This window comes from Podarcis raffonei, chromosome 5 (genome assembly GCF_027172205.1).
Source record: "Podarcis raffonei isolate rPodRaf1 chromosome 5, rPodRaf1.pri, whole genome shotgun sequence".
NCBI classification, from domain to species: domain Eukaryota; kingdom Metazoa; phylum Chordata; class Lepidosauria; order Squamata; family Lacertidae; genus Podarcis; species Podarcis raffonei.
The window spans coordinates 32,072,270-32,087,908 of NC_070606.1; the positions used below are offsets into that span (position 1 = coordinate 32,072,270).

The 15,639-nt window shown below is 45.0% G+C and overlaps 1 protein-coding gene across 2 annotated transcripts in view; it reads right to left on the minus strand.

Moving 5' to 3' along the window:
• Positions 1-14,860, minus strand: part of SLC29A3 (solute carrier family 29 member 3) — a 28,999-nt gene extending 14,139 nt beyond the window's left edge. The window contains exons 1-2 of one of the 2 annotated variants that reach the window (XM_053388516.1): positions 14,682-14,860; positions 12,502-12,800 (exon numbers count right to left, since the gene is read on the minus strand). In XM_053388516.1, coding sequence (XP_053244491.1) covers positions 12,502-12,800; position 14,682 — 300 coding nt within the window. In that variant the 5' untranslated portion in view covers positions 14,683-14,860. Of the gene's footprint in view, positions 1-12,501; positions 12,868-14,681 lie in introns of those variants that run through there. The other variant, XM_053388515.1, reaches the window with a different exon arrangement.
• Between the last annotated feature and the right edge of the window lie 779 nt (positions 14,861-15,639).

Here is a 15,639-nt window from a genome sequence, read left to right on the forward strand (position 1 = left end):
CCAAGGTGTATCCAGCATTAGCCTAAGATGCACCTGTTAAGCACCTGCAGTGTGCAACCATTGGCAGTGAAAAGAAGGGAGGGTAAAAAGAACTGACTCAGTCACCCATGGTGACTAATTTAGCTTACTGTACAGGCTGAAGGAAGTTAAGGAAACACTATGCAAGGAGGCCATATACCTTGTTTGGATGCACTCAAAACCCAAGTCATGACACTCTCCGCAAAAGGCCAATGGTGATGTGGTCTAAAGCTCAGGGGTTGTCTGACACCAGGTTAGGTTGGATGCCCCACCTTGTTTCCTGATCAAACCTTTAATCTCCCTGTGCCTTGATTTCTTCCTCTTTGTAGAACTGCGGCATTCGCACCAGTTCCCCACAGTCATTTGTTATTAGGAGAAATTACTGACTGTGCTGCACCCTGAGAAACCACCAGATGGAAGGAACTATAATTAAACAGCAGACTGCAGGAGATTGCTCTGCTTTGCAGGGCCTGGTTCCAACTGGTGCTTAATTTTTAGAAGAGGAGGCAGAGATGCCAGGGCTCCAGCCTCCCCAGAAGCATCACGACTTTTCGATCTGGAAGCCCTCCTTCCTAGCAATGCGCAGCCTGAGGGGGCTCTCTGCACTTTCTGTAGTGCTGAGGTTACTCCATGCCTGCTCAGAGATCTTTTCAATTATTCTTTTGCCACACGTTTCAGGGCCGAGCGGTTCAGAGGATGGTTAGAGACAGGAAAAGCAAGTCCTGTGAGGAAAAGGTTAAGGAACTGAGGTCGCTTCCACATCATATACCTGGGAAGTGTAGTTTGTTATGGGTGCTGACCTCACAGAGCTACAATTCCCAGTACTAGTAACAAACTACAGACTCCAGGATTCTCCATGGACGTGGTAGAAGAATGCTTTAAATATATGGCATAGATGTGACCCAGGCATATTTAGCTGGGACAAGAGAAGACTAAGGGGGAGGGGGATGTGATAGCCCTCTTAAAATCCCTGAAGGACTGCCAAACAGAGGGGAAAGCCTTGTCCACTAGGTACCTCAGAGGATAGAACTAGATTTAACCTGCTCAAGTAGGGTAATGTTCAACTTGGGTTGAACATTAGGAAAAACCTCTTGAGAGTAAGAGGAGTTGGGCAAGGGAACCAATTCCCTAGAGAGGTGCTGGGCTCTTCCTCACTGCAGGCCTTCTGGCAGAGGCCCGACAGTCAACTCTTGGGCATGTTCTAGCTCTCTATTTCCTGCACCCAGCAGAGGATTGGACTAGATACCTACAAGGCCCTCTCCAACTCTATGATCCCATATGTGAGAGTGGAATGGCTGGTAAGCCATTAAGATCAGGCTCTAGTCTTGGACTCCTGAAAACGGGTTATCTGTGGCACCAAATCTGGGCTGCTATGTCAATACATTAAAAGGCAACAACAAAATCTTCTGTGACTTTACTAGGCCATTAGTGCAAGCCAGTGCTTTCTCAAATAATAGGTCAGGCCTCCCCAGCAGGCTGCCAAGGCTTCTTGCTGTGCAATCAACTTGGCATGTTGGACATATATGCACATTAGGCCCCTTTTGCTGGCGTTTCATTTTGCTTGCGCATATCTGGCAATAACACCGGTGTTATTAAAATTCCTGTGCAATGGCAATTCAGCTACAACCATTCTTCAAAGTGTAAGTGCCGAGAAATATTTAAAGCCTCCATTTTCCATTGTTCTTTAGGAAGAGCAGACTCCTTTGGCTTGATCTTTCATCCACTTTGAGGCAAATCATGCAAAGCAGAGCAGAGAACAAAGCTATGGGCTCTGGTACAGGGAGTTACTGAAAGGGCAGGCTTCCAGACCAGAAAAAAATGCTTGACGTTAAATGTTCTTAGTGCATTCCACTCAAGAAAGCATACGCAAACGCAAAGACTCAAATGACGTGCAGGTGAGAAAGGAACCCATCCCTAGTACAAAATAGAAGTTCATGGCATGACCCAAATTCTGCATAAAGAAAAGCCACATTGTGCACTGTTGCATTTATTTTATTGCTTGTTGCATGCAGTGCATTCTGCTTCTCCTTAGACCAGGGATGCTGTCCAAATGTCTGCTGGCTCCAAACAGCATGGACCCCAATGATGAGACTTGGAAGGTGCCATGTCAGCCATATTTGTAGGGCACTGAATCCCTCATCCCCAGTGTAGCAGAAAACTTATTCAGGAATAAATTCAGCTTCTGTGATTTACTAGACACCACGCCCTTCATTTTCAAGTCTATCTTTATACCTATAAGGTTTAGAAACTTGTTTTTGTCACATACACACCCCTCAAAGGTTTTGGAGATGCTTAACTCTACCTCCAATGACACAACCTGCACTCAAAAGAGTGTTACCAGCAGTGGCATACATATACATGTGACACCTCCAACAAGTCCCACCAAAGTACACTTCTCTAGGGGGAAACAAGGCAACATGCCTCTTCCTGACTCTGCAAAGCGATCCTGTCTCTTGCATCAGCTAAAAACCTGTTCCTTCCAAATGTCAAAGGGCAGGAGAGGAGAATAAGGGGTTGTGTCACTGCTGACTTAGCTGTTTATGTCGCATGGATAAAGCATTCAGTTTTTCAGGGTTAGCAAGCCAGCACTTTCCATAAGCAATAAAATTCACTTAGTGGTTTCCTTAGCTCATACTTCTCCCAGTCCAGCCCCCTCAATGCCCTTGTTTAAAGTAGGCCATGTTGCAAGATTGGCTGTATTATGTCAACCTGAGGCTGGGGGTGGGGGGGTGTGGAATCCATATGTAACATTCAGTAACAGCATTTCAGATACATGACCATATTTACTTCTTCCTGCATATAACCATAAAAGCTCCCACACAAAAATAAGTCAATTTTACAAAGATGCCACTTGGGAACATTAAAAACAACCAACCAAGTCCACTTGTGCTACTTTAGTTCATTCTCTAAGGCAAGCGTTATATATTCAAGATTGCACTAAAACCTAAAGACCTTTTCTGCAGTGGTAAGAGTTGCCCTAAATGCAATAATAAACTAACAAACCTGACGCCAGCCGTGCTGATTCACGCTAGCCTGCTGATTTCAATGGGACTTTCTAAGCAAGAATAGTTAACAGTGCAACCTGGGTTGCCTTTAAAAACAAAACAACTTTCCAAACTTAACACCTCAAATTCTAGGGGAATCATTAACAGCCTGACTCACTCATTATTTGCATATCTTAGCATTCTGAGACGGAAAGCATTTAGACACATCTCTGCTTGCAAGACAGTCACGGGTATATGTCACGCAACTCCCAGGCGAAACATATTCCCATCTCTCTCTTCTCAGGCAGCATGCTAAATCCTCCTCACAGTGCCACTTCAGACACTGCGCTCTCCTGACCTCAGAAGAATGAAGTGGGTTTCTTAGAAAATACTGAACTGGAAAACAAAAGAGGACCATTCTGCTATGTGAGGAATCTGCACAGAGTAATTGTCAGTTTGTGCTGGGAAATTTTTCTGACGTCCCAGCAAGTGATCTAAATCAACAAGAAAATTTTTTCCTTCCAGTAGCACCTTAAAGACCAACTAAGTTAGTTCTTGGTATGAGCTTTCGTGTGCATGCACACTTCTTCAGATACACACTTCTTCAGATACACACTGTAACTAAATTTTCTGTAACTAAATCAACAAGCTTATTTTGCTTGCATTTAATAAACAAAGATACAGTGGTACCGCTGGTTACATACTTAATTCATTCCGGAGGTCCGTTCTTAACCTGAAACTGTTCTTAACCTGAAGCACCACTTTAGTTAATGGGGCCTCCTGCTGCTGCCGCGCAGCCACCACGCAATTTCTGTTCTCATCCTGAAGCAAAGTTCTTAACTCAAGGTAATATTTCTGGGTTAGCGGAGTCTGTAACCTGAAGAGTATGTAACCTGAAGTGTATGTAACCCGAAGTACCACTGTACAAACTTTGAAACTGTCTGATCTTGCTCAATAGCTATTTGCAGCCAGCATCCATTCACTTTTACTAATGAACTTGTGAAAGACACCCCCCCCCCCGTGGAAAAAATAAAGCACTGGAATGTTTTCCAGAAACTGTTCAGTCACATGTCACTGCTTGAGAATGTATTGTGGAAAATGATACCACAACTCTCTAATTCTCCCCCTCCCCAAGCCCCCCCCCCCCCGTTTGCTGTTTTGTAGAACTGGAGCCTTATCTACTATGAGCCAATCAGCGTTTTCTCAATCTTGCTCAATCAGCAAACATGGATTAGACTGAATTAGAAACCTCTCATCTTGGATATAATTTAGTTGGGGACTCAGATATGTGGTCCTCACACAGACAAAAACATTGCGTAAGAAGAATTCTGCTAGATCAGGCTAAAAGCCCAGACCAGCATTCTGTTCTCAGTGGCTACCATATCTTTCTCCTAAACAGCTCAGTCGTTCCTCAGCTTATCTTAATGGCCCATTTGAAGTATTAGCCAAGAGATCCTTTTAGGACACCCAAATCAGAATCTAATCTTGTTTGTGGAGAGTTCTGCTGGAAATTAGGTATGGGGCAATGAACTAAACGTTACATATTAATTGAGCTGAACTCCAGATAAAGATAAGTTTATCATAAATCTGAACCTGGGAATCAAGTCAGCTTGCCACAGGAAACCACGAGTGGTGAGGTCACCTGTCTTTTGGAAGACCTATAAACATGAAAAATTTTGGGTTTATTTTGATGTGGTGGGAACCTTCTTCTCCTCTCTTTTGCTGATGAAAGACTGTCTTCTTGCTGTGAGGTCACAGAATGGGAGAGTCAGAAGGGACCCTGAGGTCTAGTCCAACCCCCTAAAATTCAAGAATCTCAATTAGATAATACATGACAGGTGGCCATCCAACCTCTCCTTAAAAACCTCAAATGGTGGCAAGTCCACCACCTTCTGACAGTCCATTTCACTGTCAGACAGCTCTTACAGCCTGAAAGTTTCTCCTGTTTAGTCGGAATCTCCTTTCCTGTAACTTGAAGCCATTGGTTCGGGTTCTGCACTCCGGAGCAGGAGAAAAGAAGCTTGCTCCAACTTCCATGTGATAGGTATTTAGATATTTGAAGATGGCTATCATGTCTCCTCTCAGCCTCTCCTCTTTTCTAGGCTAAGCATACCCAATTCCCTCAACCATTCCTCATAAGGCTTAGCTTCCAGACCTGTTATCATCTGTGTTGCCCTCCTCTGCACAAGGTTGAGTTTGTCGATATCATTCTTAAATTATGGTGCCCAGAACTGGACACAGTACTCCAGGTGTGGTCTGACCAAGGCAGAATAGAGCTTGATCAGCATGCCACACTTCTGTTGATGCAACCTAGAACAGCATTAGCCTTTTTTTTTGGGGGGGGGGAGCTGCTGTTCCAGACTGTTGACTCATGTGAAGCTTGTGGTGTACTAAGACCAGGGGTCAGCAAACTTTTTCAGCAGGGGGCCAGTCAACTGTCCTTCAGACCTTGTGCGGGGTCGGACTATATGGGGGTGTGTGTGAACAAATTCCTATGCCCCACAAATAACCCAGAGATGAATTTTAAATAAAAGCACACATTCTACTCATGTAAAAACAGGCTGATTCCTGGACCGTCTGAAGGCCGGATTTAGAGGGCGATTGGGCCGGATCTGGCCCCCGGGCCTTAGTTTGCCTACCCATGACTAAGACCACCAGAGGAGGTCAGGCAGCTGGTGGGGTAGGTCTCTGAAAGACAGCATTGCTAGGGGAGCATTTTACCTCAGAGAAGGGGTGTCCAGGGTTTCCAGACATGAAGCGGCTGCGGAAAGTAAATGTTCAGTCTCACTATTAAAATATGTCAAGATAAACAGGTTCAGAAAAGTGAAACCAGGTCAAAATTCACAGCGCCAAACCCTTCAGTGGCAGATCTTTCCTTGAGGGCACCAGGAGACAGCCTGCTAGTGATCAAATACTTCTCACCTAAAGTGTTACGCGATATCACAGGAGTGGCTATATTTGATGGCTCAGTACATTAATCCCTGCATATACCCCCACATCAGCTTGTTAAATCTGCACGGTGCTTTGTGACCCTTCACGACAAAGAACAAATATCCCCAAGTTGCTGTTATGTCATGGAGAGATTGATGCAGTGTCTAGAGTAGGTAAACAGCAGCGTTTCTAGGCTGCATGAGCTGACGTTAGACCACCATTGCTGCACTTTGTTGGACTAATGGCAATATAGCATCACTGCAGGGTTTCCCCGCCCCCTTTTCTGAGCAAAAGGTGTTTCCCAATTAGGGAAACACTTCCCAATACTGGGATGCATTTATAACTGTGGCCCAGTATATGTCAGGGTTCTATCCCAAACAACATTACAATGAATACTTTCCCCTCACACCCACTGGTACGGAGCTTCCAGAAGAGTCACTCTCTGCATCACTTCCACTCATAGCTGTCAACTTTTCCCTTTCCTTGCAAGGAATCCTATTTGGAATGAGGGAACTTCCCTTTTAAAAAAGGGAAACGTTGACAGCTATGCTTCCACTATTATTGGTAAAGAAGTCAGAGTGTTGTGCTGACATCTTCCTACATGTCCAAGTCAACAGGGTGGCAATGGTGAGAGGTCGGTTAATAGGTGGGCCGCTCAATGGGGCGAGTTGTCTTCTGACATCCACGTCACTACTAGCACCAGAATGACGTCTCAGCGTTGTTGCTTTGAAGTCAGCTAAGGTTGCAAGGATTTCAGCTGGGGCAATTAGAATAAGATCCACTATTTGACTATTGATTCAAAACCCTAAAATGTATTTTATATAATTGACTTTTTAATTTTTATTCTTTGTATATCGTATTGTTGTTTTCCTGCTATGGCCGATGGCTGACATAAATAAAGATCCATTCATTCATTCCCTCACTTCGGTTTTTGCCTCATATGCTATACCAGCTTTCGTAAATAAGCTCACTAAAGTTACTAGCCTGCAACTGTTTTAACTAGCTTGCTGCTGGTTGGGCAGAAGAAAGGTGGAGAATTCTGTCCCTTCTCTGGAAACCTGTTTGGGTTTCCATGCTGGGCCCACCGCTACCAGCAGCCCTCTCACTCACGTACATGGTACTCCATGCACTTGCCTGAACTCAGGTCCTGGTCACCTGTTGCTAAGAGGCTAGTTTTTAAAATCATGGCTGGGCTCCAGCAATTTACATGGGTGAAGCAAGAGTTGCAAAGCGAGAGCTGCTTGCATTTCTGCAAGTCCTACATCAAATGTAATAATCAAAATTGGTGGTTAGAGTATACCTCTTTAGTTCTTCTGTCTGTGTAAACCAGTCCATGCCAGAAGCAGCCATGAAACAGAAGTGGTAGCATTTCTAAAGAGAGGAACTGAAATTATTTCCTAATTTTGCTGGTGGAAATGGTTGAGTTTGTAGGAATAATGGTATCTTTGTTTTTGTGAATGCATCGATGGCAATAATTCAAGCCTATGAAGGGGAATCACCAGCAAGAAAAGAAAGTACAACTCAAACTGATCATGCATGAAGTTTGCTGGATTGCCTTAGGCAAATCAAATCAGTCTCAGCTCCCTATTTGAAATATGGAGATAGCAACACCGGCCTTACAGGGCTGTTGCAAAGATTGCAGATAAAAGTACTTAATATTTATATTTCAAACCCTTCTTATTATGGTTTTATAACTGCTTTTAATGGTGGTTTTACTGCTGCTGATTTTTAGGGCTTTACTCTCTCCACTGAGATATCTTAAATGTTTTGAAGACACAAACTAACAGAGCATTGGTACTCAAGTCTCATTGGTCCAATCTCAGAGCAAGATCCACTAGCTACAGATGCCACATAAGCAGAGGTCCACTGGCCCCTTCATACTGGAAACTCCGGTGAATCATTTTGTTCTGCAATCCACTTATATGTAAACTTGGCCAGCGAAGCACTAGGCCTTGTCGAGAAAGTGAGGATTTTCAGTGGAGCTGCAAAATCAAGCATGTTAATTTTATTCGTGCCGGAATTTCAGAAGCTTAACACTTCAAAACAGAACCTTGCATTAAAAACAAACAAACATGGGAAGCCCAGTAAAAATTGAACTTGCCCATCGTAAGAGATGTGCCAATGTTCTCTTGGGAGAAGCTACCTACTTTGCTAAAGAGAAATAAAAAAATCCAAGGCAAGGAAAGCAACTAGGAATTAAGGAGGAAAACAACAGTGCGGGACAAAGATGCCTGTGGCTTCCTCCACTGGAGCGTTCGCATCACAACGCCAATCCCATGAATGAAGAAGCAACAAACTTCTAAGCTTGCACGCCAAGACAAGAGGCTCCCTGCTGCAGCCGGCAGCCTGTTCACACCTGCCAGTGTTTTGGAAAAAGCCATAAAGTACAGCAGGCAGCTTGCAGAATTCCAAACAGGTGCTAAGAGGGTTTTCACTTTGGAAAAGCTGGACTATAATGGGCACCTGTAGACTTCTACTGCCATGCCTGCGTCTCCACTTTTTAAACACCTGCGTCATTGGCGTTGTGGCAGCACGGAATCCCGAAGGAGGCAGACCTAGGAGGGCCATACATTTCAAATTACTTGTCAGTAATTACTGTTGATTGCCCACTGTGCCCTCCCCTTTCCTGAGCCCTCTAAGCACGCAACAGCAAAACTAATCTTTCGGATAACATAGGCATGTTAAGTCTCTCACTTCATGCTGGGCTAGGAAGAGGAAATGCAAGCACTGTAGTTGCTACTTTCTCCAAAACCCAAGCCAAACTGAGGCAACACACACACTGTCTTCTCCTGAGTTCTCTGCCATAGCAGAGGCACTGGGGACAAGCAGGGCTTCCCCTCCCATTATGCAAAGTGTTGACAAAGGCAAGAAGAAGCAAGAATGTTTTTCACTGCTTCTTCTAACAATCTCCAATGTCTGGAATTAAGCAAGGCAGGCCAGTGTTGGGAAGGTGGTGCTAGGCTTTGAGAACAAAACAGAAGTTTGTCTATATTTTGTATGGCTCATTCCAATACATAGAATCGTTGAGTTGGAAGGGACCCCCCAGGGTCATCTAGTCCAACCCCCCAATGTGGGGCTCGAACCCACAACCCGGAGATTAAAGGGTCTCAGGCTCTACCGACTGAGCTATCCCAGCAATCGCCGTTACCACATTCATAACAAAATCAATGCAACTGTTCCATGACAGCATGGGGTTGTCGTTGTTTTGCATGACGGGCAAAATTCACAAAGAATTAGAATCAATTCTCAAAGCACCAGGCAAAAACCTCTGGCGCTGAAAGAGCATGTATTAGGTTTGCTGCTCACTGTACTTCATTGAACATACCCCTGGGATGTCCTATCGATGAACATTCCCTCCTTCCCCTTTCTCACACTGATCCCTCGTGCAGAAACACCTGCACACAAGACTATAAATAGCTAATATTTTCAAGTGACATTTCGATCAGGAAGCGGAGTAGGCCTTCCTGCTTTTGCAATTTAAGGCCCTATGTTTACTCTGTTCCCTCTGGGGTCCCCTTTGCGAGATCAAGGTTTATTTATTTATTTTACACTTTTCTCAATGTAGTGTTTCCAACAGCCAGCCATCATCGCTCAGCCTGCCCTATCAGAACTCTGTTTTAATCCTCACTATAGTACTTTGCAATCTGACAGATAGTCTGGTAAGCCTCTGTTAGAGCTTGATAGCACTTGCGAAAATTGGTTTTCCCAGACAGCTGTTGCAACCCATTCTGTAGGACCTGGGCCTGTAGCAAATGCTGGAATCATCGTGACATTCAGAAAGGACTGGGGGAGAAGCTGCTGCTATGCAGTGGCAAGGCAACTTTTTCAACTTTGAAGGTTACAAGGGAAACAAGTGATAAGCCCAAAACACACAGCTAATTTGCAGGTGCCTTTTTCCCTTTGCATGCAAAAGATCCATAGTGTGTTGATAGGCCTGTGATATCTTGTTCTATTTTGCTAATTTTTGAGGAGGTTTGTCTCTTAAGATATGCTTTCTCTTTTATGCAGGCTCCTTTGGTGCAAAAGATCTGTAGATCCACCTCCGGGATCGCCATTTAGGGCTGGGAAGGACTCCTGACTGAAACCCTGGAGAGCTTCTACCGCTCAGTGCATATGACAAGAAGCTAGATGGATCAGTGGCCTCACACCGAATAAGAAAGCTTCCTATTTTTATGTTACTTACCCTAAAGTGAGAAATGAGACAAGTGTCAGGCAAAGTGGGGAAGACACGTGTGATTTTGGATGGAAACTGGCATTAAAGCCGAAACTTGCCAGGCAGTTCTAAGGTTAAGGCAAGCATCTTGGAGGCCATCCCTGTAGCAAAAATAATTACCGGTATATGGGGAACAGCTCTTGACATTCACTGGAGCTGCAGGAAGCATCCTAGCCTGCAACACTCTAGCAAATGCTCATTGGGTCCCGTGAGCGTGCTAAAACATTAAAAAATAATATTTTTTGTTCAAAGACAATGCCTAGAGGTGGGCTGCTACTGTTTGCACTTCACAGGCAAGCGTAAACTCCATCCATTCATCCATCCATTTCTCATGTAGTACCAGAGTGATCCAGTTCTGGTTTTCCCAGATAGGAGACAAGTAAATACTGAGTCCATGCTAGCCTTTTTTACTTGAAAGTTAATCAAACCTCCAGAATGTCATTCCTTTGTCCTACTACAGTGGTACCTCTGGATGCAAACAGGATCCGTTCCGGAGCCCCGTTCGCATCCTGAAGCGAACGCAACCCGTGTCTGCACGAGCGGGTCACGATTCGCCGCTTCCACGCATGAGCATCTGCGCATGCGCGAGCGGCAAAACCCGGAAATATCATGCTCCGTTACTTCCGGGTTGCTGCAGAGCGTAACCTGAAAATGCTCAACCTGAAGCACATTTAACCCGAGGTATGACTGTATTTCTGAGTTAGAGTTTATACAACATGGCAGAAGTCTTGGGAGTAGTATGCACTGGGCTGCCAAGAGCTGCAACCATAATCCCATCTGTTCCTTTTCAAAAAGGTGAAAAATTCCTAACTTGAGCTGCAATACTGTGATGTGTGTGGATCTTTCACTGGACACTAAACAGCAGCAACAATTATGCAGCTAGACAATTGTCATGCTATGCGCATTACAGCGAAAGTCCCTATACACCTGTGAGATTAATGCCATGAGATGCTGGCAAGTTTCGAAAGCGGCGTATTCTGTGTTATCACACACAGCCAAGCCTCTTATTTAGAGGTTCTGCAATTCATCCCCTTCCTTATTCCTCATACTTTTACAACTATATGAATTAGAATTCCCTATGCAATGATGGAAAAGTTTATCAAATTTCCAACAAAACTATTTAAAACTTCTAGGAGGCTGCCTAATTTATTTAAGGAATAAATTAAACTGCCTAATTTATTTTAAGCACTGAATTGAACTAATTTGACTCTTAAGTTCCAGCGCTAGATTTTTAAGAGCCTGGACAAGTAAACTCTCAGAGTTTTCAATCTGCCCCCAGTTATGAAACCAGACTTTGAGTCCATCAGAGCACCTGGATAACAAAGGCCTTGAGAGAAATTGTGGGGAAACATTTGCTGCTCCCCTTGTGAGAGAAATGTGAAACAGTCTCATCTCCATCCAGTCCCAGCCTAGCCTGAGTGGGGGCGGAGGGGGGGGGAAACCACACATAAAAGATCAGAGTGGCAGCAAAATCCAAAAATTACTTATGCACTGTGTGATGAAGTACTTTCTTTTGTCTGTTGTGAGTCCTGCAAATCATCAGTTTCACTTATCAAACCAACAGATGGTTGGAAGTACTGGGATCCAACTCAGGTTGCAATGAAGGCTGACATGTGCATGGGGAAGAGGAGAGTGAGAAAAAAACCCTTAAAGTTTCCTAGACTGCCCTTTCTGACCTAACCTGTGCTGACCTTCCCTCCGGTACTAGACTAATACCCTTAGGGTTGCTGACCTCATTTCCTACTTCCTTCTCTTTCATCCTCACCTTGGAAAAGGAGACATCTACTTTGGATCTCTCTGCATGCAAGACGCAAGCATAGCTCGAGACACAACAGGAAGCATAGCTCATTGCACCTCTCAAGTTAGGCAGAACCAGGATCTTTCCTATCAAGCACTTTTTTTCTGTAATAAACAGAGCTTTTTTATTTTCCTAAACTCAGAATCTCAGTGTGACTATATCTAGGGTAAAGTGTGCTCTTCCAATTCAGTATTAAGTTTGATTTCTGCTGAGTGCTTTAACTCCAAATGCCAAAATACTTAGCAACCTGATTACCACACTGGACAACCACATGCCTCTGAGAAGCCCACAAACAGGACCAATATAGTGCAAGAGGGATGAAAAGAAGATGTCCGTATCTCTTTTCTTCTCTGTCATATTTTCTAAACTAAAAAAGCCCCAAATGCTGGATTATGGACACCACATGCACAATGTATTTGCAAAAACAAACCAGAGCTGTCTTCCATAAGTGAAAGTATTGTCCTCCATAAGTATTAAGACATCAAATTCATGCACTAAGCTCACAGATAAAGAGAAGGGTTAACACAGAAGTTAAAACCTGAATTTCCAACACTTACACGAACATCTGAAGTTCCCTGCTCCGCTGGAGAGACTTCTTCTGAGCAGTTCTGAAGTTTGTACATCCAGTAATTCTTTGCAGTGATGATGAAGTTCAAAGGCAAGAGAGAGCTAGTCCCCAGAAGGAAGAAAATAATGTAGGTGCCATTGAAGTGATCTTTAGGCTTGTGAAAACCGTATCTGTTTCCCTCTGGCTCCTCGAACAGGGGTGTCTCTTCTTGGGTAGTGACATCCACCGGTTTGTACAAAGAGTTCGCACTGTGGTGGTAGTCATCTTGTTCCTCCAAATCAACAGCCACTTTTAGGATAAATTGAAGATGTGTGAAAGTTATGGTCACATAGCATGACATTGTCACTAGCCCTTTGACCCCTATAATAATACCACCAGTCTCTCTTACAGGGATATGGTACACTGAGAGAAGGTGCACCTGAACATTTCAAGCGAGCTATATAAATGCTTATTAATATTAAGAAATACAACCCATTGGGTTGCCATAGAAAGCTGCAGCAACAGCTGCAAGCATCCCAAATAAATCTGTGTTAAAAGGACAAGAGTTCCTGAATTCAAAGAAACTCCTTTGGTGTTCCAGAAGAGAAGCAGTTACTGTGTCCTTATGCATAATGGAACACTGAGGCCAGCTGCAGCCTAAACAGGTCTTTTAGAAGGGCCTGTGCAAAATGTTCTTACTTAAAATAATGTTAAATATATTCTGAAATATTCACATGGTTTTCAAACAGTATTCATGGAGTTTGCTTTTGCTTTACTGTATGAAATAGTTGAACTGCTAGCTGCCGCGAGTCTTCAGGGAAGGCAGGGTGAAAGTTTGTTTAAAAGTTTGTGTGTGAGAGAGAGAACAAAGTGAAGGGACAGCATCATGTGGAAGTAGTTACCGGTACCTTAGAATTGAATTTTTGATCAAATGACTCTTGTTAAGTTTTTAAGCAATCTCCATTCTTCTAAGCCCTCCTGTCCAGGTCATCAAAACAAGAATTAATGGACTGGGGAGAGAATAGAAGAGGTTCCCTTTTGAAATATGTGGCTGAAGCATGTTATTCCTAGGGGAGCTGGGGAATATTTCGAGGCCAACGCACAGTGAAGAGAAATGGCAAAATGACATCTTTCATTGGGCCAATCAGTCGCTCACTAAGATGTGGAAGCTTTTTAGTTACACAAAAGCGCTTTGCCAGAAAGCAATCGATGCTTAATGTATGCTCGGTATGATTAAAAGAAAAATAAGATATGCCACATGGGCAAATAAACTCTGGGAGCCAATCCAGGAATTTCCTTTCCTTTCAAGAAAGGTGGGCTCTCACGGAAAGTCCCACCTACAATACAAACCTAGCTTCACTGCCTAAAAAAATGAATTATGGAAAACATCTGTAGGTCATCTTAGGACTTGGGATTTGCAAAACACAGCATTCTTCACACTGGCCTTTTGACACTTGAGAAACTTTTTTTTTTAGGCCCCACTCTATTCTTGCGACTGCAATTTGCTTTAAAACGTTTTAAATACTGTATTTTAAAATTGCTGTCACCTGCCTTGGGACCTTATGGTGAAGGGTGGATAAGAAATGGAATTCGTATCATTAATACGCTGCCCAAACCTTTTGGATACTCAGCGCCCTTGAGCAGCCTTGGATACTGGGCAGCTGAGGAAGAGGCTATTTGCTGTTCTCTCAGAAAACATAATGTTTTGGCCTGGCTTTGAGGGGGACCCACAAAATGCATGCTGGGTCCCCCTCAAGCCTCACAAACCCTGACAGGCAACAATAAGAAAGCCAAAAGTAAAAAAAAAAGTCTCTCCGTGGGAAAAATCCTGGTGTCCCCCCCCGCCCCCGTGGCAAGAGAGAGCGCCTTAGTCTCGACTGAAAAGGTGCATCTTGCGAACGGGAAGCTGCCCGGGCCCTTCATTCCAGAAGTGCGTGGCAGGAAATGCACTCTGCACATGCTCCGTGCTGCCGCCGGTAAACACCCCAACCTCGGATTTCACGGCGAGTTTCCGAGACCGAAACAAAGTGCGGCGGGAGGAGGAGCAAAGGCCGGAGGAAGAGGAGGAGAAGCAGGAGGCGGAAAAGGAGTCGCAGGTAGAGAGCAAAGGCGAAGAGAGGCGCAGCCGCAAAACCCCCGGCGGAAAGGTCCCCGTGGCCTGAGAGCCCCGCGGAAGAAGGCGCCACTTACTGTCGCCGGCCCTGCGCGCCTCCCCATCTGCTCTGAGCCGGGCCTTCCCCAAGCGCAGACTCCGCCGGCCCTCGCGCCAAAGCCACGCCCGCCGCCGCCGCCGCGCAGCGCCGCCTCCTCCGCTGCTCCCTCCTCCTCCTCCTGCGCGGGGGTTTCTGCGAGGGTCGAGCAAGCGCTGCTCCCTTTCATCCCCCTTTCATCTCCCCCGGAAGGTGTTCCTTAGCCCTTCTTGGAAATAGGCTAAAAAAATATTTATAATACTACTAACAATACGCATTCCTTTTGTGCGCAATGGGCACAGGTCACGACTGCTGCCCTGATTCAGGAATCTCTATCTGCATCTAAGTATATCAGATCAGTTCCCCCTAAAATATTTCAGGGCACCCCAAAATTGGTGGGCATGATATTGCCATTCAATTAGGGTGCGCGTGTGTGTGCACTGTGTCATGTGATCATACCTACCCCTCCCCGAATATTTTATTCAAGTTGGCACCCCTGATTTATTTCCAAAGCCCCTTCCCTACTTCTTGCTCTCGCTGTACCTAATACAATGGTGCCTCGCAAGACGAACACCTCGCAAAACGAAAAACTCACAAGACGAAAGAGTTTTCCGTTTTTGAGTCGTTCTGCAAGACGAATTTCCCTATGGGCTTGCTTTGCAAGAAGAAAGCCCATAGGGAAATCTCCGGGGACCTCTTTTAAATGCTGGCGGTGGGGAGCAAAGCCTTTCGCCCCCCTCCGGCCTTCAGAAGAGGTCCAGGAAGGCCGGCGGGGGCCGAAAGGCTTTGCTCCCCACCGCCAGCATTTTAAAAGCGGTCCGGGATAGCAGGGAAGCGCGCTGCGCTTTCCCGCTATCCCGGATCGCTTTTAAAATGCTGGCCGTCGGGAGCAAAGACTTTCGCCCACCGCCGGCCTTCAGAAGAGGTCCTGGACCTCTTCTGAAGGCCGGCGGGGGGCA